The 22,609-nt window shown below is 37.7% G+C and overlaps 1 protein-coding gene across 8 annotated transcripts in view; it reads right to left on the minus strand.

Moving 5' to 3' along the window:
* Positions 1 to 22,609, minus strand: part of DISC1 (DISC1 scaffold protein) — a 189,059-nt gene that overhangs the window by 71,081 nt on the left and 95,369 nt on the right. The window contains exon 10 of one of the 8 annotated variants that reach the window (XM_068185077.1): positions 11,076 to 11,579. The exons of the other annotated variants lie outside the window; for them this stretch is intronic. Coding sequence (XP_068041178.1) covers positions 11,416 to 11,579 — 164 coding nt within the window. The 3' untranslated portion in view covers positions 11,076 to 11,415. Of the gene's footprint in view, positions 1 to 11,075; positions 11,580 to 22,609 lie in introns of those variants that run through there. 8 annotated transcript variants of the gene reach the window in all.

Raw genomic sequence — 22,609 nt, forward strand, 5'->3', positions numbered from 1 at the left:
GCTGTGTTTCTATTGTGATGTTAATATATTCACACCAAGCTCAGCTTGAATGACAGTGGGATCTTCTTAAAAGGTATACAAAGAACACTAAAAGTAGTATCAAATTCACTAACTAAATTATTTTTTCATGACTTGTGTACATATTAAGGAAGTTAAGTTTATCCAAATTTGTATTTTAAATTGATCAAGAGGAAACATTGCCTCAAAGGAAGTGGACACAATTAGTTCTAGGTCCCAAATTACTCCAAGATTATAACTGTTACTGATGTATTTGCTGAAACACAGCTTTTATTTGCAGATTGGAAGAGGAGAAACGGATTCCTCTCAGTATTTTAACTCAGTTTTTCAGTGCTCAATGAACCAGTCACTAAACTGAATCAGAAACTGCAGCTCCTGCAGCAGAGACAAGCATGACACCGTGATGTCAAGACCTCTGTTTCAAACTGGGATCCCAGTTGCTTGGAGTCCAAGCAACTGGGATCCCTTCAGGTCAGTGGCTGCAATTTCCTGTTAAAATTTTAACTGCACATAGCTCCATTCTGTACACAATCAGCTAAAGATGAAAAATGTATTTAACACATCACAGCAAGCTTAGTTCTTTAGTTCTTAGCTGTTTCATAATATTATTAAACCCAGATTCAGAGCATTTGGTTCTAAACCCATGCCAACATATTTGCTGGGGTCTGTATCCGGATGCTGGGATCTGCAGAGGGATGTGGTGCTGTTCTGCATGGGGCACTGGCCCTGAGCACGTCACCAGGACAGGCAGCACTTTCCTGGCTTCTCCCTGCCCCCATCACTCTTCAGTCTGGTATCTTCTGCTACACAGAGGATATGAATCACGGCTGAAATTCCCTCAATGCACCTTGAAATAATGAGGGTTTACTGCAGGAGCACTCTCCCTTTATCATTCACATCCTGATTCTGGCCCCCTACCCTTCCCAGTGTGAGGATTTATTTTTGAATCACAGGCAAATAAAGCACATCTACAGTGTGCTACAGCTTCTAGCTGCTCCCCGGGGACACCTACACTGCCAATATATTCAATTTGGTGTTAATAAACCATAATGAGTCAGCAGAAATCACTCCTATCCCAACCCTATTCCCCTGAGGGTGCCAGCAGATGTTCAAAGGAGAGATCAGCAGCAGGGCACTGACAATTGCCTCCGTGTTATTTTAACCTCACTTGCCTGTTCTGCTTTTAACTGCCTACATTATAAAGAGGGGATAAAAGAAACAAATCTTTTCAATGACTATAGTTCAGTCCTGCAGAGATAAAAATCTAGAAATTCCCATTCACACTTGCATGGAAAGACACATATAATATTGCTTTATCATCTGGAATGATACAAAGCCATTGTCATCTGAATCAATGCGTCTCCTGTTTGCTACGTGACACAGCGCAATAAAGCCCAAGGGGTTTTGTCCACATTTGCAGATGCACATGGTTTAGCAGTGGACTTACCAGTGCTAAGCTAGTGGCTGAATCTTAAAGTCTTTTCTAAACTAAACAGTTCTGTGTCTTCCTGCAGGAGAGAGCTGCAAGACCCCCACGGCAGAGCTCCTGCAGAAGCACGTACAGAATATTACACTCAGCTCTGGACACCTCATTACCAGAAAGATAACACATTAGACGGACTTATTAGAGAATCAACAAAAAATGATAAGTGAAGATTGAAGAGCATTATTACATCAAGACATTAAAAGTTAACGGCATAAAAGTTCACTAGGGAACAGCTTTCTGGGGGACACAGTTACAACCTGTAAATATTTGAAGGAAGGATATGAAAAATATGGACGGCAATAAGGAAAATGAATTACTGAGGATGGAAAAAACAGATACAATTATGAATAAAAAGATGAAATTAAGAAACATCTGACTCTCAAGAAAAAAAGGAAGGGTAATAGAAGGCAGGCTTTGAGAAGCCTATTGCTTGGATGACTTAATAGGTCTTTTATATCTCTACCTCCTGTAACTCCATGATAATAAGGATGGAGCAATAGAAAGGACTCAAAGTATGAAATCCAATTAATTCTTTGCCAGTAGGCAAACCATCTTTATCAGATATGTTGGCTTAGCAATAAGCTTAAGCTTGGCATGATAGATCCTACCTGTCAGTTATTTAGATGTAGCTTTTTGTAAAGTCTTCAGGGAAGACAAGAGTATTTTTTTACTTCCATTAAAACACAGACTACATCCATCAAAGGAGGAAGTTATATTAAAAAGATCTGTGGCATTTTCAGACTAATCTGTGCATCTGACCGGTGCCATATTTAGCATTATCTAATCTGCTTTGTGCATCTAACAGACTGCAAACCCTTTGGGGCAGAAATCCCATCCTTCTCTTCCTTTTTATCACACAGTGTCGAGTGTGTTGACAGCGCTCAACAAATAATAGCCACTTCCAAGGGAGGGAAGAAGTCAGAGCTAGCACACAGTGTGTAGTATTATTTTCAAGGGATGAACCCTTACATTAGTAATAGGAGTCTTAATGTACATTCCACCACTATAACTCCTATTTCTCTCAGGAAAACTAACTTTACAAACACAGAAAATACCTCAGAACACTCAGGGGGAAAAAAAAGGATCATAGACAATGTGTATGTGTGATACCATCTTTAAAAGGATAGTCAGGCATCACTTCTCAAATAACAATTCATCACTAGGGGTATATTTAAAAGAACCCATATCAGTCTACTTCTCTGTTTCCATGCAAATGTTTCATCCACAGCTCATACTATTTATTGACATTATTTTGGCTCATATAAAACTCTTGTAGAAGCCCATGTGAAGAGCCAACAAGTCTGCTCACCATTTTAGTATCTGCCAAAGTTAATTTTTGAAAGAGCATACAGGGACATTCATGGTTATATAATGACACGCTGCCCTTTAAGGTGTTCTGAATTAAAACATAACAAGCCACAGATTATTTATAAGATCAGTGGGAGCAAGTTATTGCTGGCAGCCTGTGTGGAACACCTGGACACTCGTCTGAAAAACTCTTCCTTTTAATATTTGATATTTCACGCACATATTAAGATATTACAGACTCATGGTTATAAACTCTGACTTGGAATCATGTACCCCTAACAACTTCACCTCCACCATCTTGAATGTTTACATTTTTGCAGAGATGCTGCCTGTGTTGCTCTTAGATGAACTTTCTTCTAAGAAGTAATGCCAGCACTGAATGAAATACTGATATCCAAGGATGAGACAGGTTTTACAGAGAAGCTTTGTTTTACAAATGCTCTCAGTTAAGCATATGAAGCATCTGTTGTGTACCGCTCCCTGTACACAAAATGGATATTCAGGAAAGTAATGTACATTAAGTAGTACAGTGAGGGAGATGGATACTCTCACCTCATTTGCCACAGACTTCAAATGCTGTGTGCATTTACAGACTTGCTAGTTTCAGATACAGTTGCAATGTAGCTTCTCTTTCCAAGGATAAATTAGCTAGAAGATTTTAAAATACATGTTCAGAAAACTAATTTCTCTGGCTCAGTTTTCCAAACTTTAATAATCAAATCAAATGACTCCCAGGTTTAGATAAATAATTTAGGATAAATGCTTTTTCTGTTCATAGAAATTTATTTTTCCTGACAAATTTTCATGTAGTATGAGAAGCACACTTTTTAAAAAAATTATTGCAAGATTTTACTGAGATATAAAAATGCTATTTTACTTACTTTTCATTAAACAATTAATGATCCAATATTTTTTAAAAATTGTCAGAAGGATATAGTTATTATGTCATTAAACAGCCTAAATTCCAGGCAAAGTCAACAGGACTTGAGCACTGAGGATAACTTACTCCACTGGAAAAGCTAAGTGAAGAGAAACTCTCAAGACACACAGCTGTACCCTAAATTAGGCTGCTTTCAGCTTCACCCCCTCAGTTGTCAAGGAGCACTTGCAGGCAGATATGTTTTTTGCAACTCTTAAAACTTAGGGGAAAAACCAAACACAATGACAGATTTTGTAAGAGTGGTGAGAAACAAGCTCTAAATAAAGGAGGAGACTTTTTATCATCTCAAGTGATTTTGTATTTGTCCACACCACTTCCACCATACTGCTACTACAGCAACAAGTAAGAGCGTAGCGCAACAAATCTCAAACAAATCCAAAATTTGGATTACATTGGAAAGGCTATCCTTTTAAAGTTCCATAATTTTTTTTTTGTTTCTTTCTTCAGAAATCAGTTAAACATTCAAAGAGAAGCATCAGTGTCTGAATAAGTTCATTATCAAGGGAAAGAAGGCATGAGAGACATGCAGAGAGGGAAGACGGATGAAGGAAAAGAGAAGTCACAGCAACTGTGGAAGGTCTTATGTACCAGAGTCAATATACAACTTGAAAGCTATTCCTAAGAAGGGCAGTATTATTCTGCTGCTTTCAATTTCTGACTTTTTAGAACTAAACAAGGAAATTGAATATTGCTTGGGGCTCTCTGGTTTGAAGCTCAAAGAACAGCCCTGTGCCCACCACACCAGAACTGTCTGAAAACCAACATGCAAGAGCTGCATTCTACATGAACTCTGACAGAAGGATGTGGTGACCAGCAGCATGGAAAAAAGATCACTTCTGCTGCCAGTATGTACATGTTCTTGCAAAAAATTAGAAGACAATTCATAGACAAAGGGAAACCCCACCAAGCCTCACACAGTGCCTACCACATCCCCACTAACACTTCTACTTTGACAACCCTAGAGATCCTCTGCTCACAATTTAGCCCTTCCAAGTTCTGAGCTATCACACCACCTTCATTATGAAGTTTACTTTAAGTTTACTTAAAATTTCAGTGGGAATGACCTTCATAAAACTTTACACAAAACTATCCCCTTGGACAGACTATGCATGAGTGCTATCTTCACATCAGCCTCTATGTGAACTTTGCTTTGCACCATGTGCTGAGGAATCACCCCAGTTGAAAATGGGGACTATAACACAGTAGCCTCCTTAACAAGGGGTTTCATAAGACTGCCAACCTCTTTTTGTACCTCCCTCTAACATTTCCATCCCATTCTCACCCCTCATTTCACCCTGACTCTAGAAGCTCCCATAACCTCCATACAAATATATGGCTAGGTGTTTTAGGGAGTCATACTGCAACTGAGGGCTGATTTTTTTTTTCTGAACTGATTTTCACAAATTGTTTCAATTGTGCTCACAGCACAACCCTCAAAAGTGAGATACAAAAGTAGAAATCCTGGTTTCTATGGTAGAAACCTTGCTGTATGTCAGAAGTCCATAGGCAGACCTCCAGAAGCCCATGCTGAAGCACCTTTTTCCCTTGGGAAAGGCGAAGTGGAAAGAGTCAAAACTGTAAAATTAGGTTCTGAAAAAAACCTGACCCAAAACAGTTTTGCATGGTATTGCTGCATTAATAACTGCACTCTGAACAGACAAAACTACCTACATGTACCCAGGCAGGCACATGGATGTATTCTGTGATGATTCCACGATGAGGTAAGCTTCCCAGTAGCCACACATGAGAACACAAATTTGGCTTCACACTCCTGTCCTTGTCCAGTCTTGGTGTAAGCTGGAGACACTGAGGCAAAGCAGGGTAGGCCTTTTGGACATGCTAGATTAGCTGTGCATCTGAATGCAAATGAGCACACCTAGAGCGGCTTTTTATGGAAAAACGCTTAAATTAATTTCTTCCCACCTAAGGAAGTTTTCTAGATGGAAGACAACAATGTGTCTGAGCATACATAAACGAGATAAACTGTACTGAGCAAAACAGAGCTCTGCTCAAAACTCAACAGGAAAAATGCTTTTTATATGAGAAGTTCTTTAATTAAGGACTTAACTCATTACATGTCACACAAACCCAAAGGAAGAGAAACTGCTGACTGCAAGGCTTTGAGATCTAGAGCACACAGGGTGTAGATCCTACCCTTCATTTTAAAATTCTTTTACATAGTAACTATAAGTTGGGTGATGATGACCTGACTTCTGTGAATTATTCTCATTCTTTCCTTAGTTGTCATTTTAATTGTGCATAAAAGGGTTTCAGAATCCTGTGTTTAGTAAAACTGCCCACTTTTAATCTTATACAAGGTGTTCTCCAAAGAAAAGCAAGAGAGAAGTCCAGAGAGCAATGTAATTCAGTTGCAAGTCCAACAGCAGGTTTTCCCATCTTCCATACAATAGAACTAGCAAAGTGAACTCATAAAACTATATAAAAACTAAGAAGAGCCTTTCAGTATGGTTATTTATGAAAAAAATGGCTTAACACTAGCACTGAAAGGAAAATGGCTGCATACCTCAATATAACAAATCATATTCTGAAACAATAATTCACCTGTAACATTGGTATTGATTTTTACAGATAATAATATCGCCCCCTAAAACATATTTCACACTGTCTTCACTCCATTGATCAGAGGCGTTATATAAATGTTTCGATCAATCTGATGAAACTTTCATCTACACATGCATATCCTGAAACTTTGCTGAGCTCCAAAACACACAGGTAGTGCACACTAGGTAAAAAGAATCTGGATTTTTGTTATGGGCTCTTTCCTTCCATATATGCACTAACTTGCTAAGATCACACTACACTGGATTTACCAGCAACCTTCAGATGTTTGTATTTTCTTCAAGAAAGTAACTGCATCAAAAAAGAAGGTTTTATCCAAGACATTTTATGTGTTTGGCAAATTACTGATATGTCACCAGAGGACACAAGGAAAACGACGCACCACAGCTTTGGTCACCATGAAGAGACTAATTTATTTTTTCTGACTCCAATCATTTATAGTTCTCAAAAGGTGCCAGTGGATTGGAAGGTGAACGTGCCACCTCTCCAACGACACTGGACAAACTACCTATCAAATTTCTCCGCCTGTATGAAAGAATGCAAACAATAGGTTGTTTACAGAAAGTTGCATGAGAAAGTTCTCTACAAGAATGTAAATTCAGAAGGCTTTAGAAAATCCTAAGAAATCAGGGCGACACTGATATTCTCAGGTTTCCTGTTGATACAGGTGCAGATTTTTTGTTCATCCTACCACACTTACACTGAGTTCTAGTTCAAACTGGTGAATAATACATTAACTCTTACTAACACAGTCTGACACTGTATCAGCATGGTATGTTGATATAGTATCAGATACAGGTGAGCAATAACATTAATGAAAACTGAAATTGCATTTATAATACAGATGCTAAAATCAAAAATTTATATTAAGGTAAGTAGTCAAGAGAGACACTTGAGGGGCTATTAAAATCATTAACAACATACACCACCTTAATGGATTATAAAAATGTTATACGTGACTCTCTAAACTTAGTCAGCGTATATACACATTACAGCATCCCCCCAATTCCATTTCACTATTCCAATGACCTTAAATCCTTTCATGGCTTTCATGGAAGAAGCCTAAGGGACAATCCAAGTGCCATGCTTATAATGCAGATCTAATTTTCATGTGCAATTCCCACAGATGTATAAAATACTTCTGCAAGTGGAGCTGTGGGAATGGAGAGTAACCACCATTCATTTTATCTAGACTACCAATAACTCAGAAATCTGACATAAGCAAATCCATCCTGAATATGGGAATCAAGACATAGAAGGGCCTGCCTTTCATTAGTGATTACTTGAAGCATTTGACTGTCATTCTGAAATTAAGCACAGTCTGTCTGAACCAAATAAAGGCTCTTAGCTCAAATCCCACAAGCAACAAAGGAAAAAGGTACTTCCACCTCTGGCAGTAAAAATTCTCATGACAGAAGACTAATTCTGTGAACACTGGCTACACTGAAACAAATCTACAGCAGTATCAATGCACCCACTTTTATTTCCACTGTACTGACATTTGAGGAAATGTGTTCTCTATTAAAAAGCATTTTATGCAGCTCAATCACTCATTACTCTGCAGGCATTTCAAGATTTGGCTTCATTACACATTGCAGCACCACCAGCAGTGATCAGGGACAATAATTCAGTGTCAAAGCAGCATTCTGATATTTTGAACTTACGTCGGACAATACCCAGACTTGTCTGGTCACTATCTCAAGGAACATTAGTGTCCATTTACAAGTGAGAAGGTGAATTCACCCATCCCAGGAAATCTGGTGCTAGTGCAAGGAGCGCTAGAGGCCCAGTGTGACCTCTCTACTTCTCTACCACTTCATTCTGAAGAAACCAATATCCAACATCATTTTGAATCAAGCCATGCATGGACTTGCACACGAATACCCAGTTTCCCAGACAACTGTATTTACTACCTGTTTTGCATCCTTTGTTTGAGGAAGTTTTAGTCAGAAGTCTCAGCAAAATGTTCTGTGATGCTCTAACAATTTCAAAGACTTTACAAAATATCTTACAGAAGTCTTCTCACCAGTTCTACTTACTGAACAGTCTGTCTGTTTGCAACACTTTCCCACCCCATTATACAAGTTAGTCTTCTTTCAGAATGAACTCTTAGCCTGTAAATGCAACTCAAACTAAATTTTGCATTTGTGAAGCTTCCTCCTCCTTCATGTGCAACAGCTCCAGCTCTTCCATACTGCACTTCTGCTTGAAAAAATTACCATCAGTAAAGGTGTCAACATAATATCCTAATTTAAATGGTTATTTTTCCCCTTGTTAAATCCTCAAGTGTTTTGAATACAGCACCAGGGTATAATAGAATGTGAATAAGTAATGCAAGATAAAGATGTGGATTTAAATAAAATATCCCGTATTACCATCCTTAATTCTTATCTATTGTTAAGACGACAGCCATCTGGAACATTACAGCAAGGTGCGCATTCAAGAAGAACCCAGACAGAACAAAGTGCCATTCAAACCCCTCAATAACAGCCCTAAATCAAGTTTTAAGAGGACACCTGGCTACCAAGAAATACTGCAACCGTGCCGGCTTATCGTATTCCAAGCGTGCATTTTGCCGCAGGACGCGAGGCCGGTGCTGCGAAGGCAGCAGCTGGGGTGTCCGGGAACAGGGGCTCCCTCAGTGTCGCTCGCTCCCGCATCCCGGCGGCGGGCGCGCCTCTCCCGCGGCAATGCCGCCCCCTGCCGCTGCCGGCCCGCCAGAGGCGCCCTCGGCTCCCAAAGGCCATCGCCTCTTTAATTGCTGATTAATTACAGCCTTTCACCAAGGGCAAAAGGAACGTTCCGAGGCAGTATAAATGCTATCCTGTGGAAAATGCATAATATTAAAAAAGCTTCTTTTTTTTTTTTTTTTTTTTTTTTAACGTAAAATCTGATATTTGCTGCCCTAATGCGTACAGAGCTTGCCTCTCACAGTGCAAACCCTGCAGTAAGGCACCTTTCTTGGGTATGAAAATAGTGACACAACCCACACAGAACAAAACTTAGCAAACGTGAGGCTTTTCTCCAAATTAAATCGTTCTAGAATATACTTTCTCTTGAAATGAATTCTTTCCCAAACAAGACTGGCCAATAATGTTACAAAACCTATAAGTATATTGAAGTGATATTTGAAAAAACATCAAACTTTTAAATTGATCCAATTCAGAAATAATGGAAACAGCAGAGTGGCTGCTGAGTGCAAGCAATAAATCATACAAATTGCATAATTATAACTTCCATTACTCCAGAGACAGTTTACACTAGGAAAGGCAATGCATGATAAAACAGGATGAGTTTTATAACCCCTGAAAGGAGAATGCTCCAGTATAGTAGTCAGGACACAGAGGCAATAGCACATTGTCTCCTCAAGAGCATGTTTGACTACTGGGGACCATCACCCCTCTTCAGTGGGTCAGAGGTGCTGGAGAGGTGGCTTCAAATCCTACACACAGAAAAAAGTCAATCCTGATATTCCACACTGTCATAGTGCTGGGCCACTGATCACCTATTTGTTTTTTAAGGGGAGAGGTAGGGGAAGAGGAAATTCAATTAACCTGATTCCAGAGGTTTGCAAGGGGAGGAGACTTAAGATTCGCTTTTGACTGCAGGAAATGTTTCATACATTACCAAATCAAAAGCTTCTTTCAATCTTCAACACCTTTTCTTCAAATACATCCTTGGCTTTTGTGCCTCCTTTCTGCCACCACTTAAATTCTTCCACTGAAGTTTTTGGGTTTTTTTTCACCCTCTCTACCAATTCTACCAGTTCATTAGATGAAATAAAAATAAATTATTTGCAGTATCCAAATCACAGCTGCTCCCTCAGGACAAGGGAGGAACAGCCCCTTTCCTTTTTTCTTCATTGCAGCTGATTTACTACCAGACACAAGTGGGCTGAGCCAGTGCCATACCCTGCCAGGCAGGGTGTTCTCCAATAATGACAGCATGAAGTAAGTGGCAAAGAATGACCTGGCACAAAGCTTCTCATGGTCCTTAGTTAAGCTGTTCGAGCTGATGGTACAAGACTTCAGTGAATGTTTCAACAGTTTACCTTACTCTTACTTTCTGATTCTAGCAAATTGTTCCCATTTCCCAACCAATTTACAGCCTACTCTGCTGTTATAACTGTTTACAGTAAATCAGATTTGCCTGTGATTGCTGAAGCAATAGTTTGCCCTCTCAACAAAGAAGGCAGCAGGAACATATTTCAGTCTAATAAAATAAATGATGGCAGATTAAGTTCTCTTTTAAAGAATGTCTTATCAAAACTTACAGAGATACCGTCATTTCACAGAGGCACAGGGATGGTTGCCAAAGCTGGGAAGAGTTAAAGATCCTGCTGTCACTCATACAGAGTGTGCCAAAATAACAAAAATAACGTGAAGAAAGCAATCACCTACAGCAGGAATGGGGAACAAAAGCTAAATGAGTTTCTCCTGTGCTAGTGACCTTTGACTGCAAGACAGGTAACTTTTCCTACCTAACCTCTTACTCTTGGGCAGCAACTCTTCTATTACTACGCCTTTTACTATTTTATAACTTTAAAGGTGTACAGTACTCAGTCTCAAACTATTCACTGAAGTATACCCTTTGTACTGGAGGAGAATTCTCCATCAAACAATCATTTCAGGTAGGCTATTTCCAGAAATATATCTTTTTGCCTTTTTAAACTTTATAGCTTATGTCATTTCTAGACACATCTTAGTTAACAGAGATAATAATTCCAATGCCAAGTCATCTTGGGCTCTCTGCTGCTTAATACAGGAAAAATACTCCTCTGTGGGATCATCATACTCTGCCTTGAGAGATTAGTACTTCATCACAGCTCAACATGGACCATTTTCCTAACAGGGAACTGAAAGAACAGATGGGAACCTGGAAAACACTGCTGAAGGAAACACACATTTGCAGTGTGTGATGGCACAACAAAACCAGGATTACCTCACCACAAACCCTTTAAGCACCACACTGAACAGGCATAATAGGCAGGGTAAGAAAATTATGGGGTTTGTGATAAGAAAACTGTCCCACAGCGCAGGTCCACCAGAGAGTGCACAGAGTGTTTTTTCCAGCCTGATTACTATTAATGACAGCAGACCACCTCATAGCAAGGGGGAGCAGGATTTTGATTGAAGGCACTTCTCACAGCATCTGCATGTTCTGGGACAGGAAAAGGACCTGGCACTGTAGAGCACTGCACAGAGATGGGTCTCCTGCTTGAAAATTTCAGATACATTGCCTCCAGGACTTGAAGTGAAACACCTTTTGTTTACACTGCCCAAATACAAAATAAAGCCTAAATAAATTTCTTGGGACAATGAGAACGTATATGCACAGAAGAAAGAAGCATAAATGGCTGCGCATTTGGGTTATTGTCTTGCACTAAACATGTTGACTGGGAAAAAAACCTACTTGTCAGCAAGTATTGGCAATTTTTAGAGCAACCATATATAACTACCAAATCATAAATCATGCAAGTGGAAAGGAAAATCTGTAACTCAGGTTTGCTATACATGGGTTGAAACAAGGAAGAAGGTCCATATTTTTTAAAAAGAAGTAACATTAAACATCGAATTTGGAAAGCTCAGTTAAACTGGGAAAAAACAAAGGTAATAAAAATAACTTAGAGAACAGAAAACTGAATTAACAGTGAAGTGGGCCATGCAAGTTACTTGAGGAATCTTTTTGTATTATAAAAACTATCAGATATAAGAGAACACCACAATCAACTAAATGAAATTATTTTACACATACACCAATACAAATAGAAATACAAAAAAATTCAAAAGGTTGAATAGAGATGAGGAAAGACAGAAGAGAAATAAAGGAAAACACGTCAATGGGATATAAGCTGAAGGCTTACAATGAAAGTGAACATATAACGAGTGAAAAGAAGGGAAAGGAAATGAAATGTCAACAAATTAATAGTCAGAATTTAGAGGTTAAAGCTTTTTTTTTTCCTTTTTTTTTTACTGCAGAGATGCCTGGCATTTATCAGAGATGGAGAAGTATTAAAATACAAGCCTTGCAGAATGCCTAATGGTAGAAAGAGGGTACAAAATAAACATAGAGATAAACATAGAGAATGACAAAGATGACAGACTCTGGGCATTCAGAACTTTTAAAGCAACTCCCCAAACCCCAGAGAATTTAAGAAGACAGAGGTTTTCTTACTTCTTTATATTTCTTTGAAAGGCACAAGAGGATGCCTGGTACACTACAGGGGGATGCTACAGAAGCAGAACTAAACTAATAAATGTATACCCTGATGGTTCTGAGCTGCAGTCCAGCATTTTAGCCCTGTGAATAGAATGTATTAATAATAATAATAATAAGTATTAATAATAATACAAAGTATTCTAACACAGGAAAATATCCTGCTGCCCTGGTATTTATCCTGCAAAATTGTGAATATGTCGTCCACTTAGACCAGTGAATATTGGTTTTCAAGGTCAGGCAGACAGCTTGTAAAATGCTCTATGCTTTTAAAGTTCTGTGTTTTCCTGTGGTCTCCATTTCCCCAATCAATCCATTCTTATGCCACATAAGTAACCTCAGCAGGGGTCACCATGAGAGGCAAAATGCAAGCAGCATAAGAATGAGGAAACACCTACATACTGGACCTTTGAGGAATGGAGCCAGAGAAGGCTTCTGTATGACATCTTCTTTTAAGAACAAATAAATCAGTAGAGAGTGTGCTCTTGGTGAACTGTACACTGTCCTGGAAAAGGTGTGAAATTGTACTCTATATGATTAGGAGCTCAGACAAGCAGAACTTCAATGAATTACTGAATTGTGAGAAAATAATTTCACAATGTGTAAGATGGAGATGAAAATAAACCATGCAGAGATTGAAAAGTATTGTGAGCTAAATAAAAATATTATAGAAAAATATTTATTAAAAATTATAGAAAAAAAGGAAGGAAAAGGAATAAAAAAATATAGAAAAAAGGGAAGGAAGAGAACCAGGAATTACTGCACAACGCAATTAATTTTAACAGTAACAGAAAATGTTGCCATTTTGCATTGGGCTTCATTCATCTAAAAAAAATACCAAAACAGCAATAGCTTCTCTAGTTGTTATTTTATTTGTAAAACAACAGTTCCAGAACACAAGTCTAAAAGAGGCTTTTGCTCTTGATGATCCTGTTCCTCTGCAAAACACAGAAAGATCTCTCTGAACTGATTCCAGCTGCACCTACATATAAAAAACCCCAAAGAGTTGCTGGGCATTTACAATAAAATCTTTGCTGAACTCTGGCTAAAGATAACTGTCCTGTCAGTTAAAAGGATTTTTTTTTTTTTTTTAATCTAAGGTTGTCAGCTTCAATTATCAGCCATTAGAAATGATCACTTCTGCTTTTGTCTATCACTATAAATATGTTTCCACTATCAAGTTCTGGTATCTGAGCAGGTAGTTGCAGGCTATAACCAAAGGATCTCACATTTCTGTTCCTTAAACTGAACAAAGATGGCTCATATCTACAACTGGTTTTAATCAGCCTCATTGGCAAAAACTGCCAATGAGGACCCGTGGGCTTTATTTATAATTTTCCTTAGGCCTATAATCCAATACCACAGACAGGTTGCAGGCAAAATCTTTTTGAGTATTGGCCAATTTGCTCTTGAAGCATCCTTGGACTACAATACTGACACCCCATCCATGCTTTTTGGGGCTGGCAAAAGACTAAGTCAAGTACTTGCCAAAAACTGTCTAGTTTTTGTCCCTGTCTAGTTGTGTCCCTGTCTAGAATTTTGTTATTTTCAGGTTTTCCCCAGATTGTCATTACTTACCACATAAGAAGAAAGGTTATGGAGAAATAAAGAGCTAATGTAATAAAAATCCAGAACTGTATTTTTGCACTGCAATCTAAGGTGCTGAAGAGGACAATACCATTTTTGATGATTCAGCCAGTGTCTACAGCTTATTTAGAGGGCATCTCTCCCACTGGAATTATATCCTTCCACCTAAGGATGTGGCTGACCACTTCATGAGCTAATGAACAACTATTTGTTACACCAGTACTCACACAGTGTTTTTCAGAGGTACTGAATAGAAGTGAATCAACTTCACACTTTTAACATTTTTCTGCTGGTACAAGAAAAATTTTATTTTGATCACTAGATCAAGGAACATTTAAACAGATTAAGAACTACATCAAGAACATATATATACCTTAGAAGACTTCACACTGGAAACCTGAAAATACAAGTGCAATAAATTTCATTTGGGTCATTTATTACTGCAGTAACAAGAACAAATGCTACAGGTGATTCTGTTGGAAATTCCACATTGCATATGCTCTGACTTGTAAAAAAATATTTTTCTCCTAACTACAGAGAAGCAATATCCTACAATAATAATTTAACTGTAAAAGTCAAAAGGCTATTAAGTTCCCTGAACTAAAAATCAACAGCAATTAGCTTTTAGCTTAAACATTCAAAATAAAACACCTAATTCTTTAGCAGACAAGGACTACCAACTTCAAAATGTATAATTTTGTCATAAAGCTGATGGATTTCCTACGTAAAAGAATGCCTGACCAAGTCCTGCTCTTTCTTATGTGGACTGCACTTTCATCAAAGTAAGATGACCTGCATCCAAACAGCTCAGCTCAGAAACAGATGCTACAGCTTCAATGTGGAGACTGCCAGAGGTGAAAACCTGAACTCTGCTGAAACTGGAGGCAAAACTCTTACTGGTATCAATGGATCAGAATTCCTGCCTCCATGTATTTTCAAATTTCTCTCTTCAACAAAACATTCAAAATGATGAATATGAAAAATCCAAAATAACTGCTGTTTCCAGCAGGATTTAACATCTTCCAAAGGTTCTTAAAGTCAATCCTTCAAGGAGACATGGCTGGTGCCTATTTGCTCTTCTCTGGCACAGTGCACAGATTATTTTTCTCTGTACAATGTTTTAGAACACAGGAAGTGGGAAAAATTACTAGATAAAATGTTTCTATGACTTCTGATCCAGATACAGGATTGTTTATCTGCACAAAAATACACATAGCTTCAGCCTGTCATTTCCAGCTCACATTGTTAATTATATTTCAATGCACCTCACTAGATAAGAGGTATAATCCAGCCAAAAGCATATAAAGGTTGTAGTCCAAATTATGCAAGGTGTCTTGCAGCTGATAATTCCAACAGGTAATGAACTGTTTAATCTTATACAGCTTGGCAAATATGCCTGTTTATCTGTACCCAAGTCTTCAACATGCACATCAAACCAAAGATATCATCCATTACTACGATGAGTAAATCTTCTTTTCAGTTAGCATCAAAGTTTTAATTATATTCTACTACAATATTTTTGCGTAAAGAAAGAAACCCGATTCAAATGCGACAACAAAAAAAAAAAGCAGCATTTCAAATATTCAGTTCTGTGAATTTCTTACATTTCTTACATGATCTCAGCCTACCAGTAGAAATCTGGCAGGCTATCAGAAACACTGATCACAAGCACCTGCTGCACATGGGCCACAGATTCTTCGCAATTACAGATGACAAAATCCCTGGGCCTTATACCTGCTGCTATCATCTCCTGTGCCCAAATACTGAGTCTGTGGAGCACACACCTCACAACTGGGATTGCAACAGGATTGTAACAGAAGCAATGGTTACATCCCACCTCGGACAAGGAAACTGTGGCCTGAATCAACTGAAACAACAGCAAACTGCCTCTGCTCCTGCTCAAGAAAGAACAGAAATCAAACTGAAGGACACAAAGTTCCAGGTCCTAACTCCAGGCATTAGCGATCCCTTGGTTTTCTGCCTTTCATTCCTGTTTATATCTCCAAGGACAGAGAAAGAAAATTCTTGGCTGAAAACTTGCAGTTCCTGAACCGGAGATGGAAGGTACTTAACTCTGCTCTAAATAATAAGATTTCCACTGTCTTAGAGTAATCAGTTAGGATTTAATGGAAGCACAGAAAAAGACTAAAAGCTTAGAGAAGATGTAAATACATTTTCTTTGGGGAATCAAAGAACAAAAAATATCTCTTTCTTCCATATAAATTCTCTGTATTTCTACTTGTCTGTCTTGGTAAAAGATGTAAATTGGAAGAGGTTTTCTATTGTAAAGCCTTCTTTACCGTACTACATGCAGCATTAAAATAATTTTAGAGACTAAACCCAGCTCTCCTAGAAAGGATTAGAATTTCAGTGGGTTTATTGTGAATTTATCATCGGGTATTATACCTCCCCCACATTTCGATAAACATTATCAATTACTCCAGATTTGGTTATACTTCTGCATATCTGTGGTTATTAAGCCTGCAAGCATGTATGGAACCCTGTGGTGATTGAAGGAACAAACTATACAGCAGACAGTAATTTCATTCACTTTAAATAGTTAATTAAGTGAAAATTCTGTCAAAGCTAGTAACATCCCTATTTTACAAAATCTTATATAGAAACTTTCATTTATCTTGTATCTTTATACTCTATTTGCAAATACCTCAAAGAAAACCTTAAACCAAAAAAAGCAAGAAAGAATGAGGCAGAAATTACATCTGAAACATCTGACAATCAGAAGGAACAAAAACTGGAGGAAAAAAACCTGTATTTCATGAGGGATACCTTGTATTCCAAATGGAATGGTATCCCAGGGGTTTCTTTTGCTTAGATGTACATACTTTTAGATGCTGTATCTGAATATTGCCAGTCAATATCAAAGCAAAGATGAAAGGCAATGTCTGAGAAAAATAAATATCTGACTTCAGTCAGTAAGGTGGTTTTACCACCAAGGCAAGGAGGTGTAATTCGTTACAAATTGCACGTATTTATGCAAGCATAGAATTAGCTTTTTACACTGTAACTAGAGAACACTGTCAAAATTCTTGAATGAAAATTTTGTGTGGAAATGTACTAAAGTGATAAAATTACAAATCAAAATACATACATTTGAAAAATATCTGCAATTAAAAGGTTACATGGTATCTTCACTCTCTTTCTGCTGCAGTATACTCTTCTTCTAGCACATCAATTTTATGTCAGTGATCCCAGATGACCCAAACCAACATTTTCTTGCTTACAACTATAAAATTAAATAAAATCCAAAACATTAACTGAATATAAAATGCTGCACTAATTTTATCACCGATTGGCAGAAAGTCTGAATATTTGAAAGGATAACTGCCTGAGATTGATTTCACTGAAGTATTACTTGAAAACAAATTAACAATATTTCTTAAATATTCTATCCATCTCTATACTAATACTCAAGAGAAACTAAATGAGGCAGTGTCCTAATGAGCCCTTTGCAGATTTCTGGAACCTGAAAATATGACGTTGATATAACTTGAATAACATTAAAGAAAAAAAAACAAAACAAAGTAATAACAGTAACAAGACACCAAAAAACGCAAACCAAAAAAAAACCAAACAAAAAAACCAAAGCAAAACCATGCTGCATGACACAGAGAATAAAAACCAAAATGGACATAACTTAAAGAAACCTGTGAATGGTAGATCAACTGTTCATTGACTTTTCCAATAAAACTTGAGGTTTTTACGTTTTCATACTTTCAACCTATTAATGTTTTGGGATCAAGTTTTCAAATACATGCTTGTAATCCCATCCTAAAGGCCAAATACATACAGGCAGTACCTATATGCAATGGCAAAATGAACAGAAACACAAAATACATTCCCTGAGTGCCTCCATTACCTCATCCGTGAGACAAGGAAAGTAGTATTTACCTTTTTGAAAATTAATTTCCTCCTATCTGCTAAGTGTCATTCCATGTCACCACTTTTCTTGGTCCTCTTCTGAACACCCCGCCACCAGGCCCACAGACCTTTATGCCTGCCTCTGAGCAGCTCATCTGACACAACATCTTTCTAACAAAACTGGAATTCTCTTAATATAACATGTAGGAACAGCAACTATATACTATCAGGAAGAGAGTTACATATTTCCTAGCATGATATATTCAAACTCCAGAAGTGGCAAATTAAAGAATGTTTGTTGGCTGTCAGCAGGGCTAGTGTCATACTAAAGGAGTCTGAATTACATTTGGGAACATGCTCTATCTGGCCAATGAAGAGAAGACACTATTTTTTCTCTCTTTTTTTAATCCTAGCTTTCTAGCACCTTAGCATCTCATTGTTTTTCAAACCAGCTATAGTCATTACCAAAAAAACCATGAATTTTCAGTCTGAGCCCAGTACCTCAGAAGATGCAGCTGCAGAACCAGAATCAAATGAAGAATGATTAAAATTAGTGGTATGCATTTCCACATTTTTTCCAAATTTCACTCATCTGTGTTGCTTCTTCCTACTTATTCTGTTGAATCGCTGTCAGCGGAAGAAGCTGAACTAAACCGCAGATCAGTGCAGAAACCTGGAGCAGAGATGGCAAACCAGAATAATTTGATATGACGCCCACTCCAAAAGTCTAACGCACCATGTATACAGCTGGCAGCAGCATTTCAGATGGAAAGGAATAAGTTGCCTGGAATACTATCAGAATTTTGTTTGCTTGTTTGCCTGCACACCAGCACAATAAAGTGTCCACACTGCATAACAGGGGGGAGGGTGCCCATCTCCCATTGCAATAGGAAGCTGTTCAGTGACACTATTCACCACCAGACTGCACTTCCATGATTACAACAGAACCACTCTGTATTTCTGTGGCTTTAAATTTACAAAAATTTGATGTCTTTATGCTTATCCCAGTTAAAGATTACATCATATTCCCTGAAGAGACTCAGCAGAAAACTTCTGACTAAGCTTTATTCCTTGCACCTGGTAGATAACCCCCTTTATGACTGTAGCATCAGTATTGGGTAATTTCAGGAGTTATTATTCTATTTGTAATTACCTCATACTGCTGTCCAAAAAGTATTACACAGGTACATAAAACATTTCAATAAACTTATTGCCATCAGATCTTGGAAGAAGGAGATAGAAGAGAAGCTCACCTTTGAGCATCAACAGAAAAATGCCCTGATCAAAAGATCTCTACAGATATTGGCAGGCTTTGAACCAAGCTGCTTTCTCAGTTCAAGCTGCCTGAATATTTCATATTTTCTGCATTACACAGATTTGCATCTAATTATACAGAAAGGCCAGATTAAATTTAATACCTCCATTGCATTTATACAGTCTAAACCTCTATGCTCTAAGTGAAAATCAAAGCATTTTACATATTTAAATGAACAACACCAGACAAGATGACCTTTAAAATCACCATTATAAGAAACAAAATTACAAGTGACTCAAGACATATGGCAAACTTAATTATGCTTAAACTTACTGGTTTCCAATCTTTTCAATCATGACAAAATTGATGTCTAAAATTAAAATGTATTTGAGATTTTAGTCACAGGAAATGCCTAGTAGAATTTACTCTTTTTATGTTACTAAATTCTATTGATAGTGTTTATCAAAAAAATGCAATTCCATAAAATATAAAAAAACCTTTAACTATTTTTAGTTAAATGTTACTTAACAACGATGGTGAGGATGATTTTGTGGAAGCATGACATGGAATGAAAACCATTAGTCTGAATTTGATCCTCAAAGCTTGGTAACAACTTGATGTTACGCAGTTGCAACGCAGGTACTACCATTACAGAATTGTAAGACCAAAATATGTATAGGTGTATACTTTAACTGTTAGATCCCAGGTGCTTTAAAATGAGCCAAGAAAATGAGACCAATGCTCACAATCAGTGAAACACTAATAAGCACAGAGTAAGCATAAGAGTGCAAGTCCATGCAAATGCAGGAACACCTATTTTTCAAATGAAACAGCAGAGAGAATACTAATGAGCAGAGGGCAATTACTCATGCTGTATTTGCCCAAGACAACACAAAAGGAGCTCTGTAAGACTGGACTTCTTGGGGGTTTTGTTGTTGCTGTTGTTTTATCCTTTTGGTTTTTTATGTTTTTCCATGCTGGCCAACAGAATGCTGCCAGGCACTACTCTGGAGCCTCAACTGAATGTCAGCTCAGAGTAAAGGATGCTACCAGCTGCACTGCCAATCCATCCCTGCATCACCACTGAGGGTTTTACACCTTCTGTGAAAGCTAAACAGAGGGACCACTCACTAAATCCTGCAGGATCACTGTCTGAGTAGAGATGGCCACAGACAAAAGCAATAAGCCATTCAATTTCTCCACTCCCTTTAATGACAACAAGCATTTCATAATGGTGTGACAAGCAGAACCTAATGATCTTGCCCAGATTAGAAGTAGAGATACAACGGGACTCAGAGTAGCTTCTTCTTCCTCATGGAAGCCCATCTGTTACACACTATGTGGGTTCTCCTTTAATGATTTATTTAAACAGAAGCAATCAAAAGGTTCAGCTCTTCAGTTTAGAATCAGATAATCACCCAGACAGAGGATGAACTACAGAAACAATATGGAAGGTCTATTTGGTGAAGTAAAACTAAGCACTGAGGAAGAACATTGAAATCACCACCTGAAAAATCAGTAAATAAAACATGGAATCATTCTGATTATGTCACAGGCACATGGGTTTATGTCATACTTAGTTGGTATTTTTTGCAACAATTAAAAATGGTGTAAAATTGTTAATAATCTTTAGGCGTCTTCAAATAGTATTCCAAAGACCAGTTACGAAGAAAAATAGAGAAGCTTTTGTATTGCAGCTATCATTAAAAACAAATATTTAAACAAACAAAAAAGGTAGGCTTCCCAGTGCAAAGTACACTGCATGTGTTTCTATTGTAAGAGTTTCTGTGTTGCATCTTTATAAAAATGTCTTTGAAATTGAATAAAACTGCTTTGTAGCAAATGGTCATTAATACTTTGATAAATCACATCCTATACGATTGTATATGAAGCATGGAACCTTCTTTTCATAAATATTTCAGTATACAATAGTGAGTATTACATTAAGCAGCACCACTAGTGGTTTCTGCTGTCCACACAATATTAAGTTTTAGACTAATTAATTGCATCCTTCACAACAGTCAAATTTTCAGCTTTTTCAAAAATTAGTATAAAAATAGTAAATTTTTATTATTCTTCAAAGTACATTTGGAACACATTTTATTCTTAATTAGTATTCTAAAGCCAAAACATTGGGGTTTATTTTATTTTTAAAAAGCAGATTAAAAAAATTAACTCTGATAGGTTTTTCTTCTGTTAAAAGGACAAAACACTGTGAGATATTCTGTGCAAGCATGCAGAGTGTGTGTATTAAACAAAAGAAAGTAAAACTGAGTGTGACAGAAATTTTCAGCTTCCCAAGAAACCCCTCTGCTACATCTAATTTGTTGTTTAAAAAATGTATCTGTTCAATTCCAGAAAGCTTTACTGTACAAGTAGACTGGTAAAAGGTTTAGGACTTACACAAGCAATTTCTAAGACAATAAAAGTCAAGGATGGAAACAAGAGTTGAGCAGAGACTGGAATATCAGCCTTCAAACCCAAAGTAGCTTGGGGTTTGGTGTTTTTAAAAGGGTTAAAAAGCTACTTGTGTGTGCACAAAGCCTTTATTTTATATTTCCTCCAGAAATTAATGCAGTATAGAAATTCTACTTAACACGACTTGGCAAGCAGAACCTAGCAATTAGCTCGGGAAGCAAGGTGTCCCCTAGCTGTGTGTGTACATACATTACTTACAGGAGGTGCTTTCCCAAAAGTGTAATTGGGGCAGAAAAAGACTGAGAGCAGCCAGGAAAAGAACTCAGCAGACGAGACAGAAAAACTTGCCCATCAGTACTGGTGATGAGGAAACCACAACAAGAGAGTAGGTTTCATTTCCAGCCCTGGGTTACAAATGCCAATCAACCCAAGCTGGGATTTATAAGCACAATCCAACAGTTTGGCAGACAGGCAAGTAATTAAGCTTCACTTGTCTGGAACACAAGTTTGGTTGTTTTGGGCTGTAATGCAGTTCTCTTCTATGCCATAACAGACCCTTCTGACTTTGTAAGACAGGTCTGCTCATTGATCAAGCACAAGACCTTCAGTGATTTCCCCAGAACTGTCACGTCTTCAGCTGCAGTCCATAAGAGTATAAAGCTCACACAGAATCACAGCACCACTTGGTTTCACATGTTTATTACAAGAGATTGATTCAATCAGGACTGATGCTAGACCATCAGCTGGGAAACTGTTTCACCACTATTTCAGGTAGAATTACATGATCTATAAGTCTCTGGCTTTCCTATCTGTAAAATGGCAATAAAAGTTGATCATTTTTATAGCAGCGTTTTGACAGCCTCAGAAGAAAGTCAATGTCTAAAGGGCAAGTTAGTACTATTCATCCTAAAATGCTAATACA

This window comes from Anomalospiza imberbis, chromosome 3 (assembly GCF_031753505.1).
Source record: "Anomalospiza imberbis isolate Cuckoo-Finch-1a 21T00152 chromosome 3, ASM3175350v1, whole genome shotgun sequence".
NCBI classification, from domain to species: domain Eukaryota; kingdom Metazoa; phylum Chordata; class Aves; order Passeriformes; family Viduidae; genus Anomalospiza; species Anomalospiza imberbis.